General features: G+C 44.7%; 1 protein-coding gene across 4 annotated transcripts in view; it reads left to right on the top strand.

Moving 5' to 3' along the window:
* The window catches only part of si:dkey-91i10.2 (uncharacterized protein LOC555224 homolog), a 92,510-nt gene that overhangs the window by 44,167 nt on the left and 24,042 nt on the right, over positions 1-24,301 (top strand). For all 4 annotated transcript variants that reach the window (XM_050049427.1, XM_050049430.1, XM_050049429.1 and 1 more), the window contains 2 exons: positions 12,348-12,495; positions 19,284-20,977. In XM_050049427.1, coding sequence (XP_049905384.1) covers positions 19,344-20,977 — 1,634 coding nt within the window. In that variant the 5' untranslated portion in view covers positions 12,348-12,495; positions 19,284-19,343. The remainder of the gene's footprint in view (positions 1-12,347; positions 12,496-19,283; positions 20,978-24,301) is intronic.

The raw sequence follows: 24,301 nt of genomic DNA on the forward strand, positions 1-24,301 counted from the left end.
ACACCACAAGACTCAGAAGCTGTGATATTTCCCTGTGCATGTAGACTAATCCAAATACACTACGACCTGGAACAATGGTGCTGAGGGTGCCCAGCACTACATGCAAACACATCTTCAATATGAAGCAAATGGAGATGCCACTGAGATGAAGAATAAGCAGCAACTACACAAGTAGCCCAATCAGTGAGTGCCACTCCCACCAGGTGCAAAATGGCTACGACCATGAGGTGAAAAGAAAACCAGCACAAAGCCAAACAAAGTCACTGCGTTCACCAACACCAACAACAGTAACACAGGTGACCAACAAGTAGACCAGCTACAAAGTTGCTGCCATAGCAACAGCAACACGCTAAGATCCAACAAAAATGATCGGCCACCACCACAACACAAAATGGACACCATATGGTCTCCAACCACACACACAAGTTAAGGCGCTTGCACATGATTGCCGATTTGCCGACGCCGCAGCGCTCGCCGTCGGCTTGACCCAACGCTGATCATACACACACACTGAATGCCACATATAGCTACAGCTAATGCTTCTTTCTTATTTCGTATCATATTAATAAACTCAGCGGGAATCCCCATTTCCAGGGAGCTGGAAACCAGCAAAACCAGATGTGCCTCACACAGCCATCACGCAGGATGTGAATTGACCATGTATGTAAAGAGACCTGGATACAGCTTTTACGGTTAGGGCCTGTTCATTCCCGTGAAAGTTGGTGTGTTGCGCTTGAAGACAAAAAGGTATAAAGTTACCCAGATAATAAGCACTGCTTCTGTTTTGTGTCGCCCATAGAGCAGGCACACTACAGACTTCCTGGGGGCCTGGAATACACTGACATAAGACACGCCTCCTTTAATTCGGCCCACTGTTTCTCTGTCAGACAAAAAGAAACGTGCTGATGCCGGTTCTGTTCAGGTGCGTGCCGGAGTGTGTCTCAAATAGTTTCTGTGCATCAGGCAATATGGCTTCAAAGAGCAAAGAGCTGGAGCCTTGAGAGTCAGGACCCTCACTGTGCTGATGACGTCTGAATGAGGAGGATGAAAGATTTCACCCAGTGTTGTTTAAACACCTGCTTTTGTGTTTTAACGCTGCTTCCTGCTACGACTCACCTCACATCTACAGTAACAGTGACTTCATTTAACTTGAGCTTCCTGCAGAGCCGAGCTCTCAGCGGCTGTAGTAAAGCGTCTCTACTGTACAACTCTATCCGTCTCCCCTGAGACGTGTAGTTCGTGCACATACCGCAGTCATTCAGGCTAATTAACTGCACTCTTCCACACTTCCACCTTTGATGTTGCCTGTGCTCGGTGTCTCGTAGGCCCCCGCCCACTCTCATGCCTCTCCTCCCTCTGATGAGCCTGGTGGTGGAGGTGTTGCTGACAGTGCCCCCAGGTGGTGCCTCATTAACCCACATTTCACTTGCTGATGGGGAAACAGAGAGGGGTGTGTGTGTGTGTGTGTGTCTGTGTGTGTCTGCATGTGTGTGTTGGAATGTGTCTGAGAGGGAAAAATGGAAATGATGAATGTTGCCTTTGAAGAAACTCGTATGCAAAAATAGCAGAAGCTGGAAGCTGTTTTTCTTTTTTCTTTTCATTTTACAACCTTTCTCTGTTAATTGAGACCCAGTTCCCCGTCTATTACGCTCATTATCAATGCTAATGCTGCGTTCATTTATGGCTGGAAATCAGAGCTTAAAAATAGGAAAGGTGTCATTTCCTAACTCGTGCATCCAAGCTGCCAAAGTGGAGGAAACACACAGGACTTGGTGGTCACTCACCATCACCACAAACATTCAGATTTAAGCAGCTAACACTAATATTGACACGCTGATTGATCAAAGTCCAAACAAGTCTTTCCAAACCTAAGAAATGCCCTGATCCAGCAGGGTGCTCCAAGTTTACTTTGTTTTCTCCGTTTTTGATTTTAAAACCTCTCCCTCCAAGTTAAAATGTCCAAGTAAACATGTTTACAGCCTGATACAAAAAACAGGTTTGGTCTCTGTAGCTGAGTTCAACATTCATGACGACTGAACAAGTGATAGATTTTTATATAACTTGCCCGTTTACATTTTGTTAAGGCTTGAAGTTGGACATAATTGAGGGTGTGGCTGCTTTGAGTGACAGGTGGGTGGCATCCGTTAACAAGCTACAACTGCGACAGCATTGGATTGGTAACGTAACCAAGACTATTCAAGAGAAGGCTGAGACACGGGGTCAAACATGGGGGGATTGCACATGCGCAGTGTAACTTGAGCTGCGATGCTGGAGGGTGACAGCAGGGGCACTAGATAAAAAGCGCAGGATCCGCTCAGGCGATCAAGGAGTGCGCTTGGTGCGGTCTGCTTGGACTTTTGGACAGCGGCTTCCTGAAGTTGTCGGAATTGCATCTCTGTCATTCTCACCCACAACGCAGGCCACCAGTGACAGTCCAGTAATAAGCTGTGAAAATGACATGCATGCACATCCCCCTTATTCCGCGGTCTCACGCCATCTACTGAGCCTTTGAGAAAGTGCAGACCAGATTTTACTGCGCATGTACAATCCCCCCATGTTTGACCCCGTGTCTCAGCCTTCTCTTGAATAGCCTTGAACGTAACCATGGCATACCTCCATATTGGAGAGTATTGGACAGGGGTCAGCAACCTGCAGCTCTGGAGCCACATGTGGCTCTCTAGCATCTCTCCATTGGCTCCCTGTAGCTTTGACAAAAAATTCTTATTTTTATTTATCATTGTTGTGGGCCTACAGTGACTCTTACATTCTTCATTTATAAAAAGTGTAGCTACACACTGAATAAAAAAGGATTTAGCATTTCATCAACTAACATGTGCGTCACACGTCTACGATCTGGCGCCTTTTCCTCGAAATTTTGATGAACCTCAGCAGCGTTGTGTCGTCTTGAGTTTCCCTAAAAAGGCTAGTGATGGATACCTAATCCAAAAAACAAAAAGTCTTTGAGGAAACTAGAGAATTTAAAGATGTGTGGACAGATTTATTTACTTTATCGCAACGCTGCAAAGTTAAAGTACCAAATAATCATCAGCAGCTCAGTGTAGAGCCACTCTGTGGGAACAACATATGAAACAAATGTTCATTTAGACCTGTCAGTAATGTTGATGGGTTAGTTTAGACTTAGTCTCGCTCACCAGACCTTTCTCAAGAAAAGACAGGTCTGGCTGGGCCGACTCTCACTTTAAGATTGGAGAAAAAAACGCCCCGGCTGCTTGTATTTCTTTCAACCAATCACGATCGTTCTGGGCAAAAATATCACCTACAGGACGCGAACCATGGCAGAAAAATGGCTACATCCCCGCAAGATCAAACACCACAAAAGTTAGTAAAGGACGTTTGTCGACTATGACAACCGGAGGTGGTAGGGCGGGACTTCAGCGGGTGGCTCGTTCCGCCCAATGAGAGGCTGATCTATGCAGCGAACTTCCGCCCACTCAGACTAGTTTAGACTAAGCTGCTGTTTGCTTCACTATCAGGCTCAGATATGTTTTACAGTTCCAGATATTTTTTTTATCCTTTCTGGCTAAAAACGTCTCTTTTGACAAGAAAGGTTGCTGACTCATGCATTTGGGTTAGCACCAACATTTTTGTCCAAATGTGGTCACATGTGGCTCCAAAAATCCAAGATGGCGACAGCAGAAATGCCAAACTCAAAGCTTCAAAACCATGGATGTATAAAGAGAAACGGATACAGCTTTGTAGCTTTGTTTCTGTGTTAAAAAAGACCCGGATGATCGCTGCTTCTGCATCACTGGGCCCGTGGTTAGGAGCACTAGAGACTTCCACTGGCTGTGTTGGCTACTTCCGATTTAGCGCTCTGCTAACTTGAATAGGGATACAGTGATTTAATTTTGCTGCTCTTCTAGACTTTCCAAATGTTATCGGTCCAAATAGATTAAATTCTGATGGTGAAAGGAGTCATTTCACGGAGGCTATGAGGCTATGAAAATTGGCCTCAAAGCTCAGCTCACTTCTTGGGGGCCTGTTCAAACAGGAGTGACATCATTTGAGGCTTCACGCAGCTCCCTCTGGAGCCACACAAGGCTTTGTACATCTGTTTTATATTTAGTTTTATTCACACTCACAACAGTCGTCTATACGCATAATGTCTCATACAAGGACAATGACTCATTACGTCTCCCTTCAGTAAACCATCAGTTACCTTGATGAAGCTCCTGATATCTAAAACTCTTACAGCCCCAGTGATGCTTCTCCAGCACACATGGATGCTTCACATCCTTCAGCTGCCACATCCAGATGCTCCTTCAGTGCATATCCCTCTCTCCCTGCTTCCCTGATTCTGTCCTCACGCCTTCATTTGCATCCGGTTAGTAAACTAATCCGTCAAGTAGCGTTTAATGTTGAGCCTCCGCTGATCCTCGAGCTCTAACCTCTCCTCCGTCCGCCCTCCTCCTGACAGGAGATGGAGAGCCACTTCACTTCATTAGGATACTAGTCTCTTATTACCTGCTGGGCCCTGTGTGTGTGTGTGTGTGTGTGTGTGTGTGTGTGTCTCTAAGATGCAGAGTGGTTCAGTTTGATTGCCCTTGGTTACATAAAAATCTGGAAGGTTTTTTTTCATTATTAAATGTTTGTAATTCATCAGTTAATAGTTGAGCCTGCAAATATAAAATGTGTTGACAGATTCTGACGTTACAGAGTTCCCACAGCTCAAAGTGATTTCTTAAAAGTGCTCATTTTGTTGTGTCACCACAGTCATAAAGAAACAAACCCAAAGCATTTGATTTACAACAGTGTTAAATCAAGAAAATGAAGCTAATACTCGTGGTATTATTGCATGCTAATGGACTTAAACAGTTATTGCAACAAAACTAATCACAATTTTAGTTTGAAACAACATAAATTATTTGTGTGTATGTCACATATAAATACTCGCCTGCACGTTTAAGCCTTAAATTTGTTATTTTGAACACATCTGTGCCTGAGTTGTCAGTCGCAAAGCAACTATAAAGTTACTTTCCTCCCCGTCACAAATCCTGCCTGTATGCACAAATCTATAATGATAATGGCGGCGAGGTCTCTTTATGTGAGACACTGCAGATAAGCATCTCAATCAATAGATCCTGACAGTGACGCCCAGATCACGCTGGGAGGATTGGAGCTTTATGTGATAGACTTTCACAGGGATGTAAACTGCAGGATTAATAGATGACTTATGCACTGAGAGGCGGGACGACAGGTGAGCCATAGGAGCAGGTTACTTATGGAAAACTGCAGCATGCATATGACTTATATACTCTCGAACACCCTCTAAAAGACTTTGATACTTTTAAGGGCCAGGCAGGAATCTGGAAATTTGAAAACACACCCTCCTCCTGCAGCTCCTCCCTCTCTGCCCTAAGCCCCTCCCACCAGACAACCTCAGGTGCATGCATGCGCTTCATACATTAAGAGTGTTTCCCATACATCAATTTTTATTTCCTTATTTCATTGTAGAGCTGCAGGCAGAGCATTCACTCAGCCCCTCGCTGCCTCGTTCTCTGAGTTTATCAGACCACAAATGAGATGAGAATTAGCTGCTAGCCACCCGACGGTCTTTCGCCTCGCTCCCTGCTGCTGTGGCCTTCCTCCCCGGGAGGAGAGCAAGCAGCAATTCAGAAGTCTGACTGTCTGTCGGTCAGCAGCTGTAGCAGCTGTAATTTGGCCAGCTCACACCCATCAGTGCTGGGTGTCACAGAGGACTGGTACCAGTCTAACCTGTGTAAGGGCAGCAACAGAAAGTTTGCTGATCTGGCAGGGAGTCGGGGCTGTCTGGTCTGACGGAGGTGGGGTTTGCGCCGGCTGGTTGTTGTCCGTCTGAAGACAGTCACAGATCACACACACTGTTTAAAAGGCCAGTAATGTGTAAGGGCATAAACACTCACCAACTCTAAGTGTACAAGAAAAAAGTTTGTAGTTTCGTCCTTTTTCTCTCTGAACTTCTTTGTAACTACAGTTTTTTAAAGAGCTTTAGAACCACACTCACCTACTTGACTAACTCAGCTCCATGATCCATGTCTTCTCTCTCCATAAGCTCGCTCAGGATGCTGCAAACTGTCACTGATTTTCCAAAACATTTCCAAACACACTCCCTCTGTATCAGCATGTCGCCGTCTCCAAGCTCTGAAGTTGTGCTGGCGTCAGTGTGTTTGGCCATATTTTGCCAAAAGTATCAAAATGCTGAGCGCACAGATAGACAGCGAAAAAGTGGATTATGAGGAAGTTTCTGTGGTGAAGTTTTGCCAACAAACTTTTTACAACCAGCTCTGTGGCTTACCAGGGATGAACGTTGGATACTCCAAAATAGATTTTGGTTTGTATCCATTAAACCAGGAGTGAAGTGAGGTATGAAGTCTGTCACAGTCTGAGCTGAATGTCATGCAGATGGATTTAAATTCAGACAGTGATAGTGAACGTTTTGTATTTGATGTTGACCTCACCTGTGGAGCCGTCTGCCCTCACCTGCCTGCCTGACATTTACACGCTCCGCTCCCTCGGCCTCGGCGTCGGTCCCTGTTGTTGCAGGCTGCTGTTCTTGTGGCTTCAGGGGCTCATAAAAGAGAAACCAGTCGGCTGTATTTCAGCGTCGGCCCCGTGGCCTCTGCTTCAGGCTCACTCTTGTTCAAAGTGAAATATCACAGCAGCCGTCTGTGTTCGAGTCGTGTCTGAGTCCAGACTGCACGCCGGCACACAGTGTGCGGACAGCAGCCTGCCATCTTCTGCCACATGCTGAGTGGGAAACAGCGTGTCTGTGCACTCAGGCACGTTTACACCCACACACTGTAGTATAACCACGAGGATTTCCTTTGGTAATAAAATACAGATAAAGCTGCACTTATCAGTATTTTTATATTGATAAATTTAACCCACTCTTAGATGGAGAAGATGTTTCTGACTCAGTGGAGTACCTGCTGAAGGAGAACAGCCTCAAACATTTAGAGGTCACTTTGACTTTACTGCCTCACAACATTCAGCCATGACTGAGCAGGCTTTTTCAATGTTTTCCAAAAGCTGCCAAGGCTCATGCTTTCACACGCAGGCACTCAGGAGTACAGTGGTGGTGGTGGTGGTGGTGGGTGGGGGGGGGGGGGGTGGGGGGTGCTGGTCCCACCTGTGCCGCTCCTCAAAATAACTGGAGGCTGACATCAATGTCTTTAAAAGGCTGTGGGGCACTCATTTTTAAACTAGCACAAAGGTAGTGGTGTCTGGGGAAATAAGACAACCTAAGGCATCCATTGGTACGAACCATGTTGGCATTGCTTGTCGCTAAGGGGGCTAAATAACGCTACAAATTTAGACTACATTTTGGCCAGGGGACCACGGGGTCAAAGGTTACATTTGTGTCACTGACTTTCAAAATAAAAGGAACTGTCAAAGTATTACACATATACTGCACATCTTTTACTGCGTTTTATTCTAAAAAATATAAAATAGATTTTTCTTTCCACCCGCTGCCCGCCCCTGTGAAGTTCATTTTTACCTGGGAATTTATACATATACATATTTTTACTTGTTACACAGTTTTTTGCAGAGGGTAATTTTTATAGCCGAGGGTTCTCAACATTGAGGGGGCTGAGTCGGTGGCTAGCAGCTAACGGTGCTAACTCCATAAACAGTGCTAAACAATGGCAAAAGTGCCAACAGTGTTAATCAGGTGGGAACCTGAGGGTTGGCGCTACAATTCTGCATCGACGGCATCCTCATATTAGCAGTTACCGCCAAATGAGAGCAAAGTGGTGGCGATGAGCTCGTCAGCACAACAAACCACAGAGAAGCTCAGATCACATCACATACAGAGGGACTTCATTCTCTGCTCAGGGCACCATTACTGCATCTTTACATCTTGACATTAATGCTCTGAATGTTGCATGCTGAACCTTTAATGCAGAAAAACAAAAGCTTTACTCATAATTCTGTAAATACAGCAGATTTCTTTCCTCAAGTAAATGTGTCACTGTTCTGTAACCGTTCTGCAAAGGCTCCATTTTTGAGTTTAAAAACCCTCAGCCGGTGTGGATAGAGGTTATAAACGGAGGCAAACAGAAGAAATAATTGAAATGCATTCGTCTGACTGTGTGTCCTTTCCAGTCTCGGCCTCACAGCGAGCTCTGGCATGTCTGCCACACTCCTGCCGTGCCCTCCAGCTGCGCTAACGTTAGCCTGTCTTTCTGGCACGCAGCACGCAGCTTCAGATTCAGACTCCTGCTGAGACACTGTGCACGTCTGTAGGAGGTGAACACATTCATGCCATGTCGCTTTTAAGGGGGTTTAAATATTGTTAACTCAAAGCTCTGTGCCACCTGAAGGAGTCCTGACTAATGCTGAGTCCTTGTACTGTGCTTTGGCTCTGTGTCAGAGACGTGTTGATTCTGAAGACTGTAGTTTGTGATGTTGCATTGGACTAGGTTTTATTGTTCAGGGTTTATAATGTGTTGCTGAACTGCAGTTTGAAATATTATTTTTGGGCATATTTTTACATTGGTAATATTCTGTATTTATGTCTTCAGTGCCCAACCCAATCATCAGCTGTCACACGGACCATCGTCCCCTCCTGGTCATCTCATAAACTATGTCACTGTTGATATGATTCATATGAAATGTGCAAATTTAACAAATTCATTTTCTGCTGGCGATGGGGCTGCTGTGCCTCAGTAAAACATTTTTTGATTTTATTCATTCATTTGTGCATATTTATCATTGTTTGTGGGAGTCTGGGCTCTGACATCTGATGTGTGATCGTCGGCTGCAAAACAGCGATGGAATCACAAGAGAAGTCGAGATCAGGGAGGTTATTTTATGCCTCTGCACCGCAGATAGCCACGGCTGGAGGCTTTATGTTTACAGGTTGTCTGTACGTCTGTCTGTCCCATGCTTGTGAACACGATATCTTAAGAATGCCACAAGAAAATGTCTTCAAATTTGGCACAAATGTCCACTTGGACTCAACTATGACTCGATCAGATTTTGGTGGTCATAGGTCTGGGGTTGCAGCAACATACAGGTTTTAATGTTTACTGTGATATAAAAGTTGACGGTTATTATATCGTGTACATTTGCTCATCTATGATATTGAAAAACAAACGCATTTTCTAAGAGGAGACTTTTTACACAAGCGGTTATCGTACTGTGAAAATCTCATACTGTTGCAACCCTACACAGGTTAAAGGTCAGTGTGACCTCACAAAACATTTTATTTAAACATATGTATTTTATTTTTGTTTGTATTTTGTCATGCACATTCACATACTTCATAATTCTCTGTGCTTCTATAGAAGAGTCACTGTAACATATCCCAGTTCCCTCCTGGGGATCAGTGAAGTCACTCTGAGTCTGATTCCAGTATGGGTGATATATTTGATATAGAGGATTCAGAGAAGTGTAAATGTAGAACCTGTGTTTATCTTATTGTGTGAGGTTTCTCACAGCTGGATCCGCCTGCTTTAAGTCACTGTCTGTCCGCCCCCCCTCCCGTGGATCAGGACGTTTGTGGATGCAAAGAGCTGAATATGTTTACTTCTGTTTTTATGGAACCACTGAAATAATTTACATTTATGAAGATGAAGTGATGACATTTTCAGGAGATACGAGACTGAGGCGTGTGAGGCTGAGAGACAGTCTATTAAACAGACACACACACACACACACACACACACACACACACACACCACAGCTGGACCAGACAGACGGAGGCGTGAGTCTTTATGTCTGTAGGGAACACTGGAGGTGTCAAAAAGCATGGAGCACACTATTATCACCTCCTCTACTGCTGCATAGGATCTAAAAGGCAGCACACACACATACACACACACACACACACACACACACACACACACACACACACGGATCAGTAATAAGACAGTGTGCACGCTCTGCTCACAAACACTTCAGAGGCTGAGTGAAGCTGGGACGGCAGGGAATTGGCTCAGTGATTTAAACGCTCGGCGGATAAAAAGAGCAGAAAAATGAAATAAATAAATGGGTCACTTCAGTTGGCGCCGATAACCAATCCCTCATCCTCTCTGTGGAAAGCCTATCAGTTTCAGTGGGATTGTCAGAGCGGGGTGACTGTGAGAGGGGAGAAGTCTCCCAGTGTGCTGCGCGGAGCTGCAGATCATTCACAGGATTTAAAATCTGTTTTAAATCAGACGATCTGGTGACGAACAACATGTGAGAGTTGGACGGTGTCTGCAGGAGGAGCCTGTACGGGAAGAGAGGAGGATCCATTGGAAACCCTGTCAGTCATCCAGGACTCCTAGGATGGAGGAGCGGGTGGAGGGTGGAGGGTGGGTTATTTCTAAGTGACAGCCACTTGTCAAAGCTTTGGATGATGCAGCCACAGCACTCTCCGTCCCCCGGGGGGGAGGAGGGGAGGCGAGGGGGGTGTTAACGTCACAGACCATGTGACCTGAGCTCTGAATGACAACATTTGGTTTTCTCATCGTGTGGCTGACGGTGTTGACGTGCTGGAGGCTGGTCTCTGGTCTCTGGCTGTGGTGGAGCAGCTGTGTTTAAAGACGAGGTGGGGATTGTTGTTTTTTTAAGTGAACTGATTATTCATCGTTCCTGCAGAGCTGCGTTTCCCAGCCGGAGTTTATCTTTAATTGGAGCTTAGTGTCTTTTGTTTTACTCCTGCTGGCCCACATTACACTCATGTCTGCTGTTGTGTGTTAGGATGGCCGGTTGGGTTTGAATGTGTTGCTGTCAGTCCATCAGTGTGTGTATCGTTTGGTAATGGTATTTTAATTACCTGTATTTTATTTTGCAAGTTTTTAGTTATTTTTAATTTAAATGTTTCAGCTTAATTTATTTCTTTTTATTATTTATTTGACACAGACAAATGTCTAATTTATTTTATTTATATTTTTTGATTTATATTTTTTGATTTATATTTTTTAATTCTATTTTATCATTTAGTTGAAATTTAATTTATGTTGTTACTTCATTTAATTGTATGTTTTTGTTTTGCCTCAGACGACTTTTTAATAATTCTAATTTCTATTTATTTTAGTTTGTTTTTGTGTGATTTATTTCAATATATATTCAACAATCACAGAACTCTAATTTAAGTAATTAATTAATTATTTTTAATTATTTTTTATAATTTTTTTGGGGTAATTTTATTCTAATCCATTTTATTGTTTATTTGACAGGGACATGTAAAACTTTAATGTTATTTTATGTTATTTAATTTAATTTATTATTAATTCGACAAGGATAACCATCTAATTTATTTTATTTTTTTAATTCTATTTTATCGTTTATTTGACAGGGGCAAAACACAAAACACATGTTGCACCAGATTTATTTCTATTTTTTCTTTTTCTTTTCATGGGCAGCCCACTCTGACATCTCTCCATTTAGTGCATGTATAGGTCCAGTTTGTGCATGTGTGTGTTCGGACCTGTGTGTAATTGACAACAGAGTGTAAAATTGAATTTCCCCTCGGGGATTAATAAAGTATATAAAATTAAAAATTAAAAAAAAAAAATTAAATTTTTTTTCCTATTTTTTATTTGACAGGGACATTTGTTAAATTTTGTTTTTAATTCATGTTAAGTTACTTTTTTGATTGTAGAGGGATCACTTTTTAATTATTCTAATTTTAATTGATTTAATTTAGTTAAATTTTATCTTATTTATTCTATCATATATATCTGACAATTACAAAAGTCTGATTTAATTCATTTTTTTGTTTTTATTACATTTTATTAAATCCAGTCTTCAGGTATTTTATTTTTAGTTTAAATGATTGAGCTTAATTGTGTTTTTTTGTGTGGGACAACTTTCTCATTAATTTTGATTTATTTGATTTAATTTTTAATTTGTTATTTTATATTTATTAAAAAAAACAAAACAAGTGTTTAATTTTTTCAATTTATTTTTTATTTTGTTTATTTTCATTGCAGTAATTATCTTTATATTAAATACGTTTTATGCAAATCTGTTGTGAAAGAGGAAACGTAAAATTGAATAATTACCTGCAGGCTGTTTTAAAGACACCTCTGACTGATTGAATGCACACACACACACACACACACACACACACATAAACATATTGTATGGAAGCTGCTGGCGTGCTGTGTGTAACCTGCGACTCTTTCCTCTAATTATGTAATTGACTCAACATCTAATTGAATCTGTGAAAGGAGGACACGGTTTGTTTTACAGTATCAGGATCCATCTGCTATTCAAGCCTCAGGTCTCTTTGTCTGTGTCAGAGTGAGGAGCAGCAGCAGCTCCTCTTGGCAGAGCGCTCACCTAAGTTTGTTGTTATGTTCAGAAAAAGCAGCTCATTGATTGATACGCTCTCTTCCTCTCTTTCTTTGTAGCTCCGGGCCACGTCTGTCTGGCTGTGAGGAAACTCCAGACACATCGCTGCACTGAGAGGAGGCAGAGAGGAGGAGGTCGGGCACTTTGGGATCTGATCCAATGACCTGCAGGAGGAGAGCAGCAGCGTAGAGGCTTGATTAAAATGGGGTAAGTTTAGAAGATGAGACAGCGCGCTGCCAGCAGCTGCAGGAACTGCTGGCTGCAACAGGAGGAGTCGCCTCCAAACCTGATCTCTGCAACACGATGCTCGCTGTTAGATAACCTCTGCCCAGCCACAGAGAGACACACACTGACTCATGACATCACAGACAGAATTACACAGTAGAGACGAATGGGTCGATGATCTGCTGCATAGAAACTCTAACACAGACATTTTTAAAACATGTTTGAAGGCTGCTTTTATTACTGCTCAGTCTCAGTCACGTCTGAGTGAACGAGGCCTCAGCGATGATTTGTTTCAATGAAATATTAAAAACAAGTTGCTTTATAAGAAGAAAGACACTTCAGTGCCATTTTTTCATACACTTTATTAATCCCTGAGGGGAAATTACATTTTTCACTGTGTTGTCATGCACGCACACACACACACACACACACACACACACACACACACACACACACACACACACACACACAAACAGGACCTGTACATGCATTAATAGAGGGATATCAGACTCAGAGCCTTGAACAGGCGCTACGAGCAGTTGGGGGTTCAGTACCTTGCTCAAGGGCACCTCAGCAGTGCCCAGGAGGTGAACTGGCACCTCTCCAGCTACTAGTCCACACTCTATATTTGGTCCAGACGGTGACTTGACCTGGTGACTCCGGTTCCCAACTCAGCTCCCTGTGGTTTTCTTCTGGTTTGTGTAATTTCTAACCGTTCGAAGCGTTTCAGCCAAAAATAAACTGGTTTAAAACCAGAAAACTTCTCAGCTGGAACAAAGAAATAGTAGGTTGTCTTTGACCTGAAGTCGAATCACAACAGCTTCAGTGTGTGTGTCATATTCTACAGGTTGGACAGGGAGGATGGAGAAGACAAATGAGAAACTGTCTCTTATCATTGAAAGTTGGTCGATGCTTCAATCAATCAATCAATCAATTTTATGTATAAAGCCCAATATCACAAATCACAGTTTGCCTCACAGGGCTTTACAGCATACAACATCCCTCTGTCCTTAGGACCCTGCTTGTTTTAAAAAAAAAAATCTAATCTAATGCTCATGATCCACCATCTTGCTTCTACTGTGCGCTGTGCAAAACTCTTCGTTGATGACACATCGGTTTTTACAATAGCTTCATTTGTGATGATTGAATGAACGTTGAGTGGTGGCAGCAGTCAGAGGCAGTGACAGAACGCTGCATTCACGTCCAACAGTTTTGAGCAGCCATAAAATATAACCAGGAAGTCAAAGACATATTTCCGTCTTGTCAGATCCATCTGTAGGCGACCACATCTGATTCTTATCAACAACACGGGGTTAAACCTTTGTTGCACAAACAGCCGACAATCTGTTGTCGAATATTACAGTTACACAGAAAGTTAGGATTTTCTACAAAATGTGATGTTTGTGGTTGAAACTTTGGTCAGAGCCAATCAGCTCTTTGACCAGGTGACAGCCAGGTGTTTCCCATCATGCCCTGGGTCTATAAACTGCGTCCGCCTCGATCTTGTGAGGTTATCGTTGCCCGTGTGTGTGACTTCAGAGCAAGTAGGCATCACTGCATGCACTCTGCAGCAATCACCAGTAACTGATTCTGTGCAGGCGCAGGAGCATCTTGAATGAGCGCAGTGGTTCTACTAGGCGCAGGAGCATCTTGAATGAGCGCAGTGGTTCTACTCACAACTGGAAGAAACACGGGCTGGTTCGCTGGATCTCACCCGGAGTCCAAGAATCTTCAACAGAACTGGTTCAGGACCCACAGCGGTGGGAGAGTGGTATCAGAGCTGTTACGTGGGGAAAAATCCTTCTATGCTACTGACCTCTGACCTTTTAAGGTTTGTGACGCCTTAAAGGAAAAAATATATATATATGAAATCGCTAACTGCACAGGGACACAGTCGATTCAAACTTCATCCTTTACTGTGACAAATTTCCAGTTGTTTCATGTGCAGGTTAAAATGAAACATTATTCTAGAAGTGTCTTCACGTTGATTTGTACGAGAAATAATCTGAGGCCATTGTTAGAATTGTTTTTAAATTCTTAGCAAAGGCAGTACAGATCCAAAGTAGAAACCTGAAACCTGATTGTTGAACAGCGCTCTCTAAAACCTGGGTCATTAATGTGCTGCAGTAACAGCCTCTGTTCTTGTAGTTCCACCAGATGTGTAAACGTGGCTGCAGGGATCTGCTCCCATTCAGTCACATCAGCAGTAGTGAGGTGGGACACTGATGCTGGCCGATAAGGCTCACAGTCGCTGCTCCAGTTCATCATAAAGGCGTCCACTTACTTTTGGCCACATTATTTCAGATTTAAGGACTCGGTAATAACCACACTGACTTGTTAGGGTGGAGATTTGTGAGTGTTGTTAATAATGGAGTCTCTCTGACAGTGAATCTGATCACATTAATGATTTATGTCCTCATTTTGATGCTGTCCTCGTCACGCACTCCGCCATCATATCTGCAGAAAGCAGCCCCTGTGCATGCTGGGACATGGTGGCTGATTTACTGTCCTGCTGGTAGGGATGAGTTATTCTTCAGTTAGCTCCAGTGACAGAGGGAGCAGAGAGAGAGCGGACCTCCAGAGAGCCTTTATACTGGCAGTAATTCAACCAGAGAGAGGCTCAGGCGTGCTGAGCAGCATGCTGCTGCTACTCACACACACGCTCATGCTAATGAAACCCAAATTCCACATATCAGCGTTTTCTCTCCAATCAGAGCCACACACACACACACGCACAGACTATTGTGTCTGCCAAACAGGACGACAGGAAACGTACAAGAATGTCGAGGCCAAGTGCTCAGACTGTGTCACGTTAAAAAACTGAGGAATGTTTTTATTTCTGTGATCATTCATCCTGCACAGAGCAAACGGAAAAGCTTTTTAAAAGACGCAACTTAGTCGGACACAAGTGTCGTTACACACCAGTCAGCTTTGACCTTGTTGGATCGTCATCAGTGCAGAGGTAATAATGTCCAGTTGCCAGAATAACGTGGCATTGTATGTTTCTGAAAACCACAGATGTATTACATTTGTACGTTTCATATGTATCATTCATTCATTCATTTTCCATAACCACTTGTTGGGGGTCGTGGGGGGTGGAGCCTATCCCTGCTGACTTTCGGCGAGAGGTAGGGTTCACCGTGGACAGGTCACCAGACTATCACAGAGACAGACAACCATTCATACCTTATAAATGCCACATCCTCAGAGCTCTGCGCTCATTGGCTGTATCAGCTTTTAAATTCCCAGTTATCCACGTCACGTTGGAGCGATCAAAGGAACAGGAATACTAGCACGATTATGAAATGATAGCTACACAAACTGTGTCATGCAGTATGAAGGATATGAGACAGTTAAAGGATAAAACCAACAAAGCATTAATGGATCTGTCGGGACCACGTATGTGCGACTGAGTCAGAATAAATGACTGAGTGCGTTCATGGTAATGAAGTGATTCACAAGAGCTGAGCTGCACCTCAAACAGATGTCCTGTTTTAGTCCTCTCTGGTGGTCTGGGGAAAAGTATTGTGCAGCAAGGACAGACTGTCACACAAAACCATTCAGACTGTAGATTTTTAAAAGCTTCTCTCATATTGGGGCTCTACAGACAGTGACAGCATGTGCTCATGTTTCAGTCCATGTTCTCTCAGTGCAGCATGATGAGTCAGTCTACCTGTGGGTCACTCTACAGGTGCACCTGGTCAGTCATCAGGGCCTGATTGACCCTTTGCTAAGCCCCGCCCCTTTGGGATGGACTGTCAAGCTGTTAGAGATAGCATAGAGCCCATATGGTCACTAACTGCACTCCCTGAAGAAATATTACCACATGTTTGGAAAAATAAAAAAGAGGGATGTTTTAAGGATATATTCAGGATGTCAGAGTCTGGCTAAAAGGTAAAGATAGAAGTTAAACCTAACGACACAGATCACAGTGTGAAAGTGAACCACCACGTCACTGGTGATCGAGACACAAGACAACGGGCCAGGGGAAACTTCGCCGATATTCACCAAGCTGTCTGTCATCACAGTGTGTGCAGATGAACGGTGTTTGGCTTCATGCTGCCGCCAGCACCCAGACGTTAGCTGCCGGATGGGTGGTGAGCTCCGCGCTTCCCTGTTTCCCTTCACTGGTTCCTGTAGAGCAGGGCTGGTCTTTATTTTGTCTTGTGATCATTAAAAAGCATGGCATCAGTGTGCTGTTGTCACAATGGGGGTTACTGGATCTGCACCAGTGACTGTTGATTTCCCAGCAGAACACTGCACGTTAACGAGATCATACATGTTCACTTCACCTGTCGGTGGTTTGAATCTGGTGGCTGATGGGTGAATATCTGTGCTCACACTGGACTGAACTGTGGTCCACATTTAAACCACCATGATTAGAGATCGTCATGTCCAAGGTGGTGGTTTGGAGAAGTGCTATCCGCCGTGCTGATCCTGAAGCAGCTGTTGCAGGACACTTTACAGTTGGCAATCATTGCATTTCGGATTTGCCTTTGTAATGACCTGAGCTGCTGGCAGTTGGCTTCACGTGTTCAATCAGGCTCTGATGACTGGCCAGGTGCACCTGTAGCCTGACCCACATTTAAAGGGTGCATGCTTCATTTACACTGACAGGACTCAAACTGTTTTCACAGCCCCAGTATGTGAAGAGAAGCATTCAATAATCCAGGTTTCCTTTGTTCTGTGTGTGTGTGTGTGTGTGTGTGTGTGTGAATCCTCTCTCGCTGCACTGTGCTAATGAATGATGAATGAGACTTTTCTTTTCATGCGATTTTTCATTCCTCAGTGCTTCACGTTAGATCAACACATGAACGTCCTTGATTTTTGTTTTGAGGCTTCATCCATTTAATAAACAAATGAGATTTGAGAGAACGCACCTGCTCTTGTAACGTTGCAGGTTAGTGATGAACTCTGATCAGGAACATGTGAGGAATGGAGATGTTTGTATTACTGCAGAGCTGCAGAGGAGCGCGGCGGCCTGTTCGTGCTTTGGCATCAGGGAGCGTTTGAGTCTAAAGATGATTTGGGTTTTATTATTCACCTAATGCATCGGGGATGAGCCCTCTGAGTCCCTGTTTCATAATCGCAGTCATAATCACAGGCGTAACGCCGCGCTGCAGACTGTCATGTAGACAGAATATGAGATACGGATGATGGGCGTTTGGGTTGGGCGGCCGACACGCTTTTTGTACTTATTACAGACAGAGAGGAAGAGCTGCAGTACACCCAGAACCGTCTCCTGGCTAATCTACAACTGCTGTCTGATTAGTCAGAAGGAAAGAGCAGAGCTGGCCGCCAGCGGACAGCCGAGCAGTTATCTTCATTACCGTCCCTTCAGCTTACTGCTTTCTCTCAGCGTCACACTCATTTCCTCTCTCATCTTTGTCCCTTTTTCCCCTCCTTCCTGCGCTGTCTGTCTCTCTGTATCTGTCTCTCAATCTCATGTTTTAATAGCCTGACAAGCAGGGCAATAATCCCTCTATTATTATTCTTGCTGCAGAGAAAGAAAAAAGAGGAGCCCGAGGGGGCAGACAGGGAGCCATTTATACCAAATGAATGTGATTATTCTGGTGAAGGAACCGCGCTTCAGAGACGCTGTCTCTGTGTCCAGAGCTGTGGTTATCCAATATTCTGATACGTGCGTGGAGTCCCCGTGGCTGAAGACCTCTGACAAATCTCTGTCACATGGCCGAGGCCGCTGCACAAAGTCTCAGCTGTGGATTCAGTGACAGAAGTGAAAGAGCTGAGCTGTAATATCAGTTTAACAGAGTCTGATGAGAGAAGGTGGACTTTCACAATTCAGTGAATACACACTGAATACATATAAAATAATCACATTCAATGCAGTGAAGTTTGAGCCAGTTTTATTTGGTGTGGAGTCATTTTGTCAGGTTTTAATTACAGTTATCTGGGAGGCATTCATTTAGAGGATTGGAGTTTTAAAGCAGTAACACGATACGATCAGATCGTCACTAAATCATTCCATCCAAAGTAATTTGGATCATTTCCCAGCTCTCCATAGCAGAGCTTTTTTTTTTTAAACTTTGGATCAGCTTCAGTGTCTCAGATTCAGAATCAGATAAATTGCACTCACCGGTCACTTTATTAGTTACACCTTGCTAGTACCGGGTCTGACCTCCTTTTAATTCTTGGTGTCATCGATACAACAAGGTGCTGAAACATTCACACACATTGATATGAGCTTTTTTTTATGCACACGAAAGATGTATTTCTCTCAAATTTTGGTCACAAATTTGGACCAGACCACGATGAACAACCTGATCACCTCAGGCCCTGTTAAGACATGTGTCCTGGGTGATCCCATCACAGGTGGACAGCGCTTAATAGAAGTGTAAACGACCACCAAGACACATTGTGATTCGATCAGTCAGACCACCTGCTAAGGTGTCTGGGACACACATTGATGCAGACTTGATGTTCACAGATTTTACAGCTCAACTAAAGCAGGTTTTAACAGCCTGCTGTTTATTTTCATACAATACAGAGATTCATGTGAAACACTGGCTCCATGGACACCGGGGGAAAACACATAAAACATGGTTAGTGGGGATGTAAAGTGATGGCGAGGTCTTAAAGACAGAGTTTCAGCTTTTCTCTGTACGTATACAGTTAATACAGATACTAACAGAACACGACAGGCCCACAGACACAGGGTGAACAGAGGTTCAGTTGTCGTCTACGTGAATGTCTGTGTCGTCTTTGTATCTCTGATTTTATCATCCCACCTTCTGTCTTCGTCCCTGCAGGCTGCAGATCTTCGTACCTGCTGACAGTGTGTCCGAGGGCGGCTCGCTCAGCCCGCAGCCATGCCAGACGTAAAGCCTCCTCCACCATGTGACTACCCCTCCACCTCCTCCGCCGCAGCCGCCGCCGGCTCTCCTGCTGGCTGTGCCTCCCCCCTCGACCTCATCATCGACATGGAGCCCTGCATTGCCGACCTCCCCCTGTCCCCTGACCCCCTGTCCACGTTCCCCCGACACAGACCTGGCGTCCCTCACTACCCGGGCCTCCAGGGGCCACCCTTCCCGCTCATGGCCAGGTGTAACAGCAGCACCCTGCTCACTAACCTGGGGCTGAGGTACTGCTCCAGCAGGCAGGGCCCTCTGGGGGCGGGGCCGGGTCAGGGGGTGGCCCTGGGCTCCTGCAGCCACACAGGAAACAACGTGAGCAGGCCTTACAGGAGCATGGAGAACCTGACCTGGAACACTGTGGCAGACTCTGGCCTGTGTGCGTTCAGTGCTGCCCCCTACAGGACCATGGACAGTGAGTTTATTTTACGTTACACCTCCACCAGTCACTGGTATGACGGGCCCCCAGATGGATCTGTGTTGGGGGCCCATGGACTCGTACCCAACCAAGAGAGCCTGGCGTTTTACCCGCGTCACGGGCTGCCCAGGAAGGACCTCCCACTCTTCCCTCAGCTGCTGCTTCCAGGTGGTGTTGACGAATGGGACGCGAGGAAGGGCCTCAGGGACAAACTCCGCCTCCAGAGTGCGAGGTCATCAGTTGAGCCTCTGAAGCCCCTCCCGCTGCGGCCTCAGGTGACCCCAGGAGCTGCACCCATTAAACGGGAGGGTGTGCATCACCTGAATTCAACAGTTGCTGGGACCAGGCCGCCGTGCATGATGCGCATCACCAGCCCAGAGGAGATCAAGCAGGAGGTGCTGAGGCGCTTACAGCTCCGCCGGCAGAACAGCAGCCCCAACCTGGCTCTCCACAGCTCCCCGTCCAGCCCGAAGGTGGTGAAGGTGTCCTACACCACAGACAACATCGCAGGAAATGGGAGTGGAACAGATTCAGCATCGGAGCGCCGCAAACCTCCTGTGGGACGCCTCCATATCCCTACGTTTGAGGAGTTTAAGAGGATGAGGCAGAGGGAGGGAGAACAGAGCAGAGAGGCCACAGCGGGTTCTGTGGCGTCTGGAAAACTTGATGCTGAGGTGTCTGAAGAAACGGGAACATCAAACAGTGAAATACCTCCGACTGATCGGACTGTTCCTCAGTCGAGCTCTGGTGGAGGAAACAGAGAGCACTCAGAGGAGGAGGAGGGAGGAATGAGCAAAGCGACCTCAGAGAGATCTCCCTGTGACACCACTGCAGCTCCCGTCTGCACCTCCGTCACCAGCACATACTCCCCCATCCGCACAGGCCCGTCCCCACGTTCACCCCTGCAGCCTCTGGCCCGCTCAGCCCAGGAGAAAGCCCCTGCTGCTGGAGGAGATGATGATGATGATGGTGATGGGAGCAGCAGGCGCAGGAGGAGCAGTCTGGAACCAGCTGGGTCGGTTCCCTTCCCGCCCAGCAGGGAGAACTGGGACCGGCCCTCCAGCTGCTGCCCGGCACTCCTGCTGGAGGGGACGGACCTGTCTCGCTACGGAGCCAAGATCTACAAGATGAAGGATGGCCTCATCGGCTCGGCGCTGGACCTCATCAAGAAGAGGTCAGTCAGAGAGGGGCGGGTTGTGTGTGTTTATTACAGTCAGATCACTTCAGATCCCTTACTTCAGTAAAACTCAAAAATACCACTCCAACACATGTAGAAGTCCTGTGTTCAAAGGTTTATACAAGTATGTTTTGCTGAGCAGACTTTAGCACTTTTACTAAAGTATGAAAAGTAAAAATATCATATTTATAAAACATGAACAAGCTCAAGAAAAGTACCTCAAATTGTACCTGAATAAAATTACTCAGGCTCTTCCAACCGTTGAAATTAAATTGCTCAGTTTACATAAATTAAGCTCTTATTGTGAAAGCAGCTCTGGTTTCATACAACAAGGATGGCATATAAAGAAGCAGATAAAATACAATACATAACTTAAAGTATCTAACTAAGGCATGTCCAAAGTCTGGCCCACAGACCAATTTTAATCGGCCCTCGGCTTGACTTTCAAAATATACCATATGTGGCCCTTTACACAATAACGGTTAATCGAGCAAGATCACTTCACATTTTCACCCTTCACCTCACAATGACAGGACTATCATACAGTTTGCAGACAGGCATCACCTCACAATGACAGGACTATCATACAGTTTGCAGACAGGCATCGCGTAGTAATAGTTCATTAAAAGATAAAAATGGTTGCATTTGTCTCACTTTATTTCTTATTTTTTTTAAACCCATTTGATGTGAGAATCAGTTGGCCCCCCAGGTATTTTCAAGTTGTTTTATCTGGCCCCCATTCTGATCAAACTCTATATAGAAGTAAAACTCCATATTTATCGGCTGCAAAATAAAATGTTGCTCACGTCAGTCATACATCAGTGATACTGACCCTGTAGTGTTTAATCAGGGTGTCTGCACATCATTAAAAAGTCTTCAATTCAATTCTATAAATATGAGGCTTTAAAAGTCATCAGATAGTCTTAAATTTGCATTTGTGAGGTTTTAATCACCACAAACATTTTATGTAATTTCAAATATCCAGGTTTTTTTTCTTTGTCAAAACAAGTCAAGGTCTTCAGTTTCAATTTATGATGTTCCAAATCTGACTAACGTGATAACATGTAGATTAACTCACTCCTTACATACCTGTGTGGATGGGAGAGTGCTGTATGTGCTGGTGTCAGAGGGGGAGATGGGGGTTAGAGTGCTGAATAAAAAATATTTTTTTTTCCAAAAATCAGTCTTTGGTTAAATGTGACCTTGAAAAGATCTCAAAAAACATAAAATGTTAGTGTGTGACTCCTGTAGACACCCTGTTAACTGGCAACAGATGCTCAAAACGTTGAGTGACTAAGTGCACACTTACTTTAGGTGCATCATATTGTGCAGTAGCGAGGGGGAGCAGCACTGAGATCATGCTGTTGCCCCCTACTGGTCTGGAGTGTAACTGCCCACATACAAACTTCAGCTATAAATTAAAACCCACATTTTGGCTCCAGTGTTCTGTGCTGATGTTTTACAGTGTGAAGTCTCTTTTTGTGTCGAGACACTACATGCAGGATAGCGTGCACTGGGGCCTGTTTTAACTTCCTTATGCTGCTGGTAGGAGCAGCATAAGCATTTTATTTTATTTTTTTTACCCCGTTAAAGAGTTTTTTTGGGGAGTTTTTCCTGATCCGCTGCGAGGGTCATAAGGACAGAGGGATGTCGTATGCTGTAAAGCCCTGTGAGGCAAATTGTGATTTGTGATGTTGGGCTTTATAAATAAAATTGATTGATTGATTGAAAGTATTTGACTGCAGGATCTTTATGTGTAGCTGAGTACATTTGGAGTACGGATTCAAACACTCTGAATACTCTGACCGCTGCTCAGATCAGAGCTGTGAGAGTCCTCTGTGTGTTTGACTCCATGTTTGAATACAAAGCAGCAGCAGGTAGACAAATGAGAACAAAGACTGTGTTTCTAATTCCTGTGTTTGTGCTGCGATGAGACCTGAGTGTTTTACCAATAAGCACATTGTTGTTAAATCCAGTTAATCTCTCTGATGGGGAAATTAGATCCTGCAGCACACATCATCTGAGCCCTGTAGCAACCTTCAGCAGCAGAGGCGTGTGTTTATCAGCGAAGTGTGTGTGAGCACACTTTCACGTGCGTGCTCGGCAGTGCCAGGACGACGTGTCGGTGTGTACGAGTCCATCTGTTTGAGCCGGCGTGTGTTTGTTGTGTTATCGATTTATCTCAGTTATTGTGATAACAGCTGTCGGAGCTAACAGGGTTGGCGCTGCAGACGAGACTGTGGGCGGGAGGCTGGCGTGGAGCACGACAGACTGGAAGACTGGCAGCGTCCCTAAAGAGCGTCTCTCCTCTCCCACTGTCAGCTGTTGGCTAAATAGATGCAGGCTTCACTCCACTGTGGTTCATTCTGATGAAGGACAAACAAGAGGAGGGTGTGTTTTACAGCACTGTGGTGCCACTCGGGTCCAGGCCTCCGTGCAGAGTACAGTACATATTAGACCCTGAACAGAGGAGCTGCTTGATAAGGCCTGTTGGAGAATATAAACTGCAGGCAGTGATAGATGGGAGATAGAGTCAGTATCTCTCGCTGCCTGTCAGGACTCTCCACTGTCGCTTCTTTGTCTGCTCTGCTGAAGAGATGATGGATGTCTGAAGCTCTCCTGCATGAAGGCAGCAGAAGAAGTAACTGCTGTGTGTCTTTGTGCACGTGCAGGACACGTGTGACCGAGCAGAGCTGCAGGCTGGACTGCAGCTAAAGGTTATTTTTACAGTGAAGTGAAAAACGCCCGATGTGATGTCATCAAATAAGTCATTTCATTCAATCAGCACTTTAACAAAAACAGGAGTCTGCAGCCATGTGAGAACAAATCTGTGATACTGTGCTTCGGCACCGAGGTGTTTTTAGCTACATGCTAACGTTAGCGTGCTAACATGCTAACAGTTGGTGTTTGTCAAAGTTTTCTCAAAGGATCCTTCCTTGGAATGATGAGTCCTCCCAAGGAAGGATCCTGCAGAGGCAAGGCAAGAGTCCTCCCTATCATTCAGTGAACACACATTGGAACAACCTGATCTCACAGAAATACGTGAAATGACCACGACCTCTTAACACCGCATTCCGTGGTGGCAGCACGTAATGGGTTGAAATTACGTGCTGCCACCACGAAAACAATGCCAATGTAAAGTCAATTAGGATCCTCTCCCGTGGTGGACACACTGATTCCCTGATTCAATCACGTCACGTCAACCTCGTTTTCCTCAATGATATCTTTAACATTCCTGTATACACACAAAACGCGGAAGTGTTCTTGATATTAAAACGGCAAATATATTACTCTGTTATAATTTCCCACCAATAATAATAA

The sequence above is a fragment of the Epinephelus moara genome, chromosome 7 (genome assembly GCF_006386435.1).
Source record: "Epinephelus moara isolate mb chromosome 7, YSFRI_EMoa_1.0, whole genome shotgun sequence".
NCBI classification, from domain to species: domain Eukaryota; kingdom Metazoa; phylum Chordata; class Actinopteri; order Perciformes; family Serranidae; genus Epinephelus; species Epinephelus moara.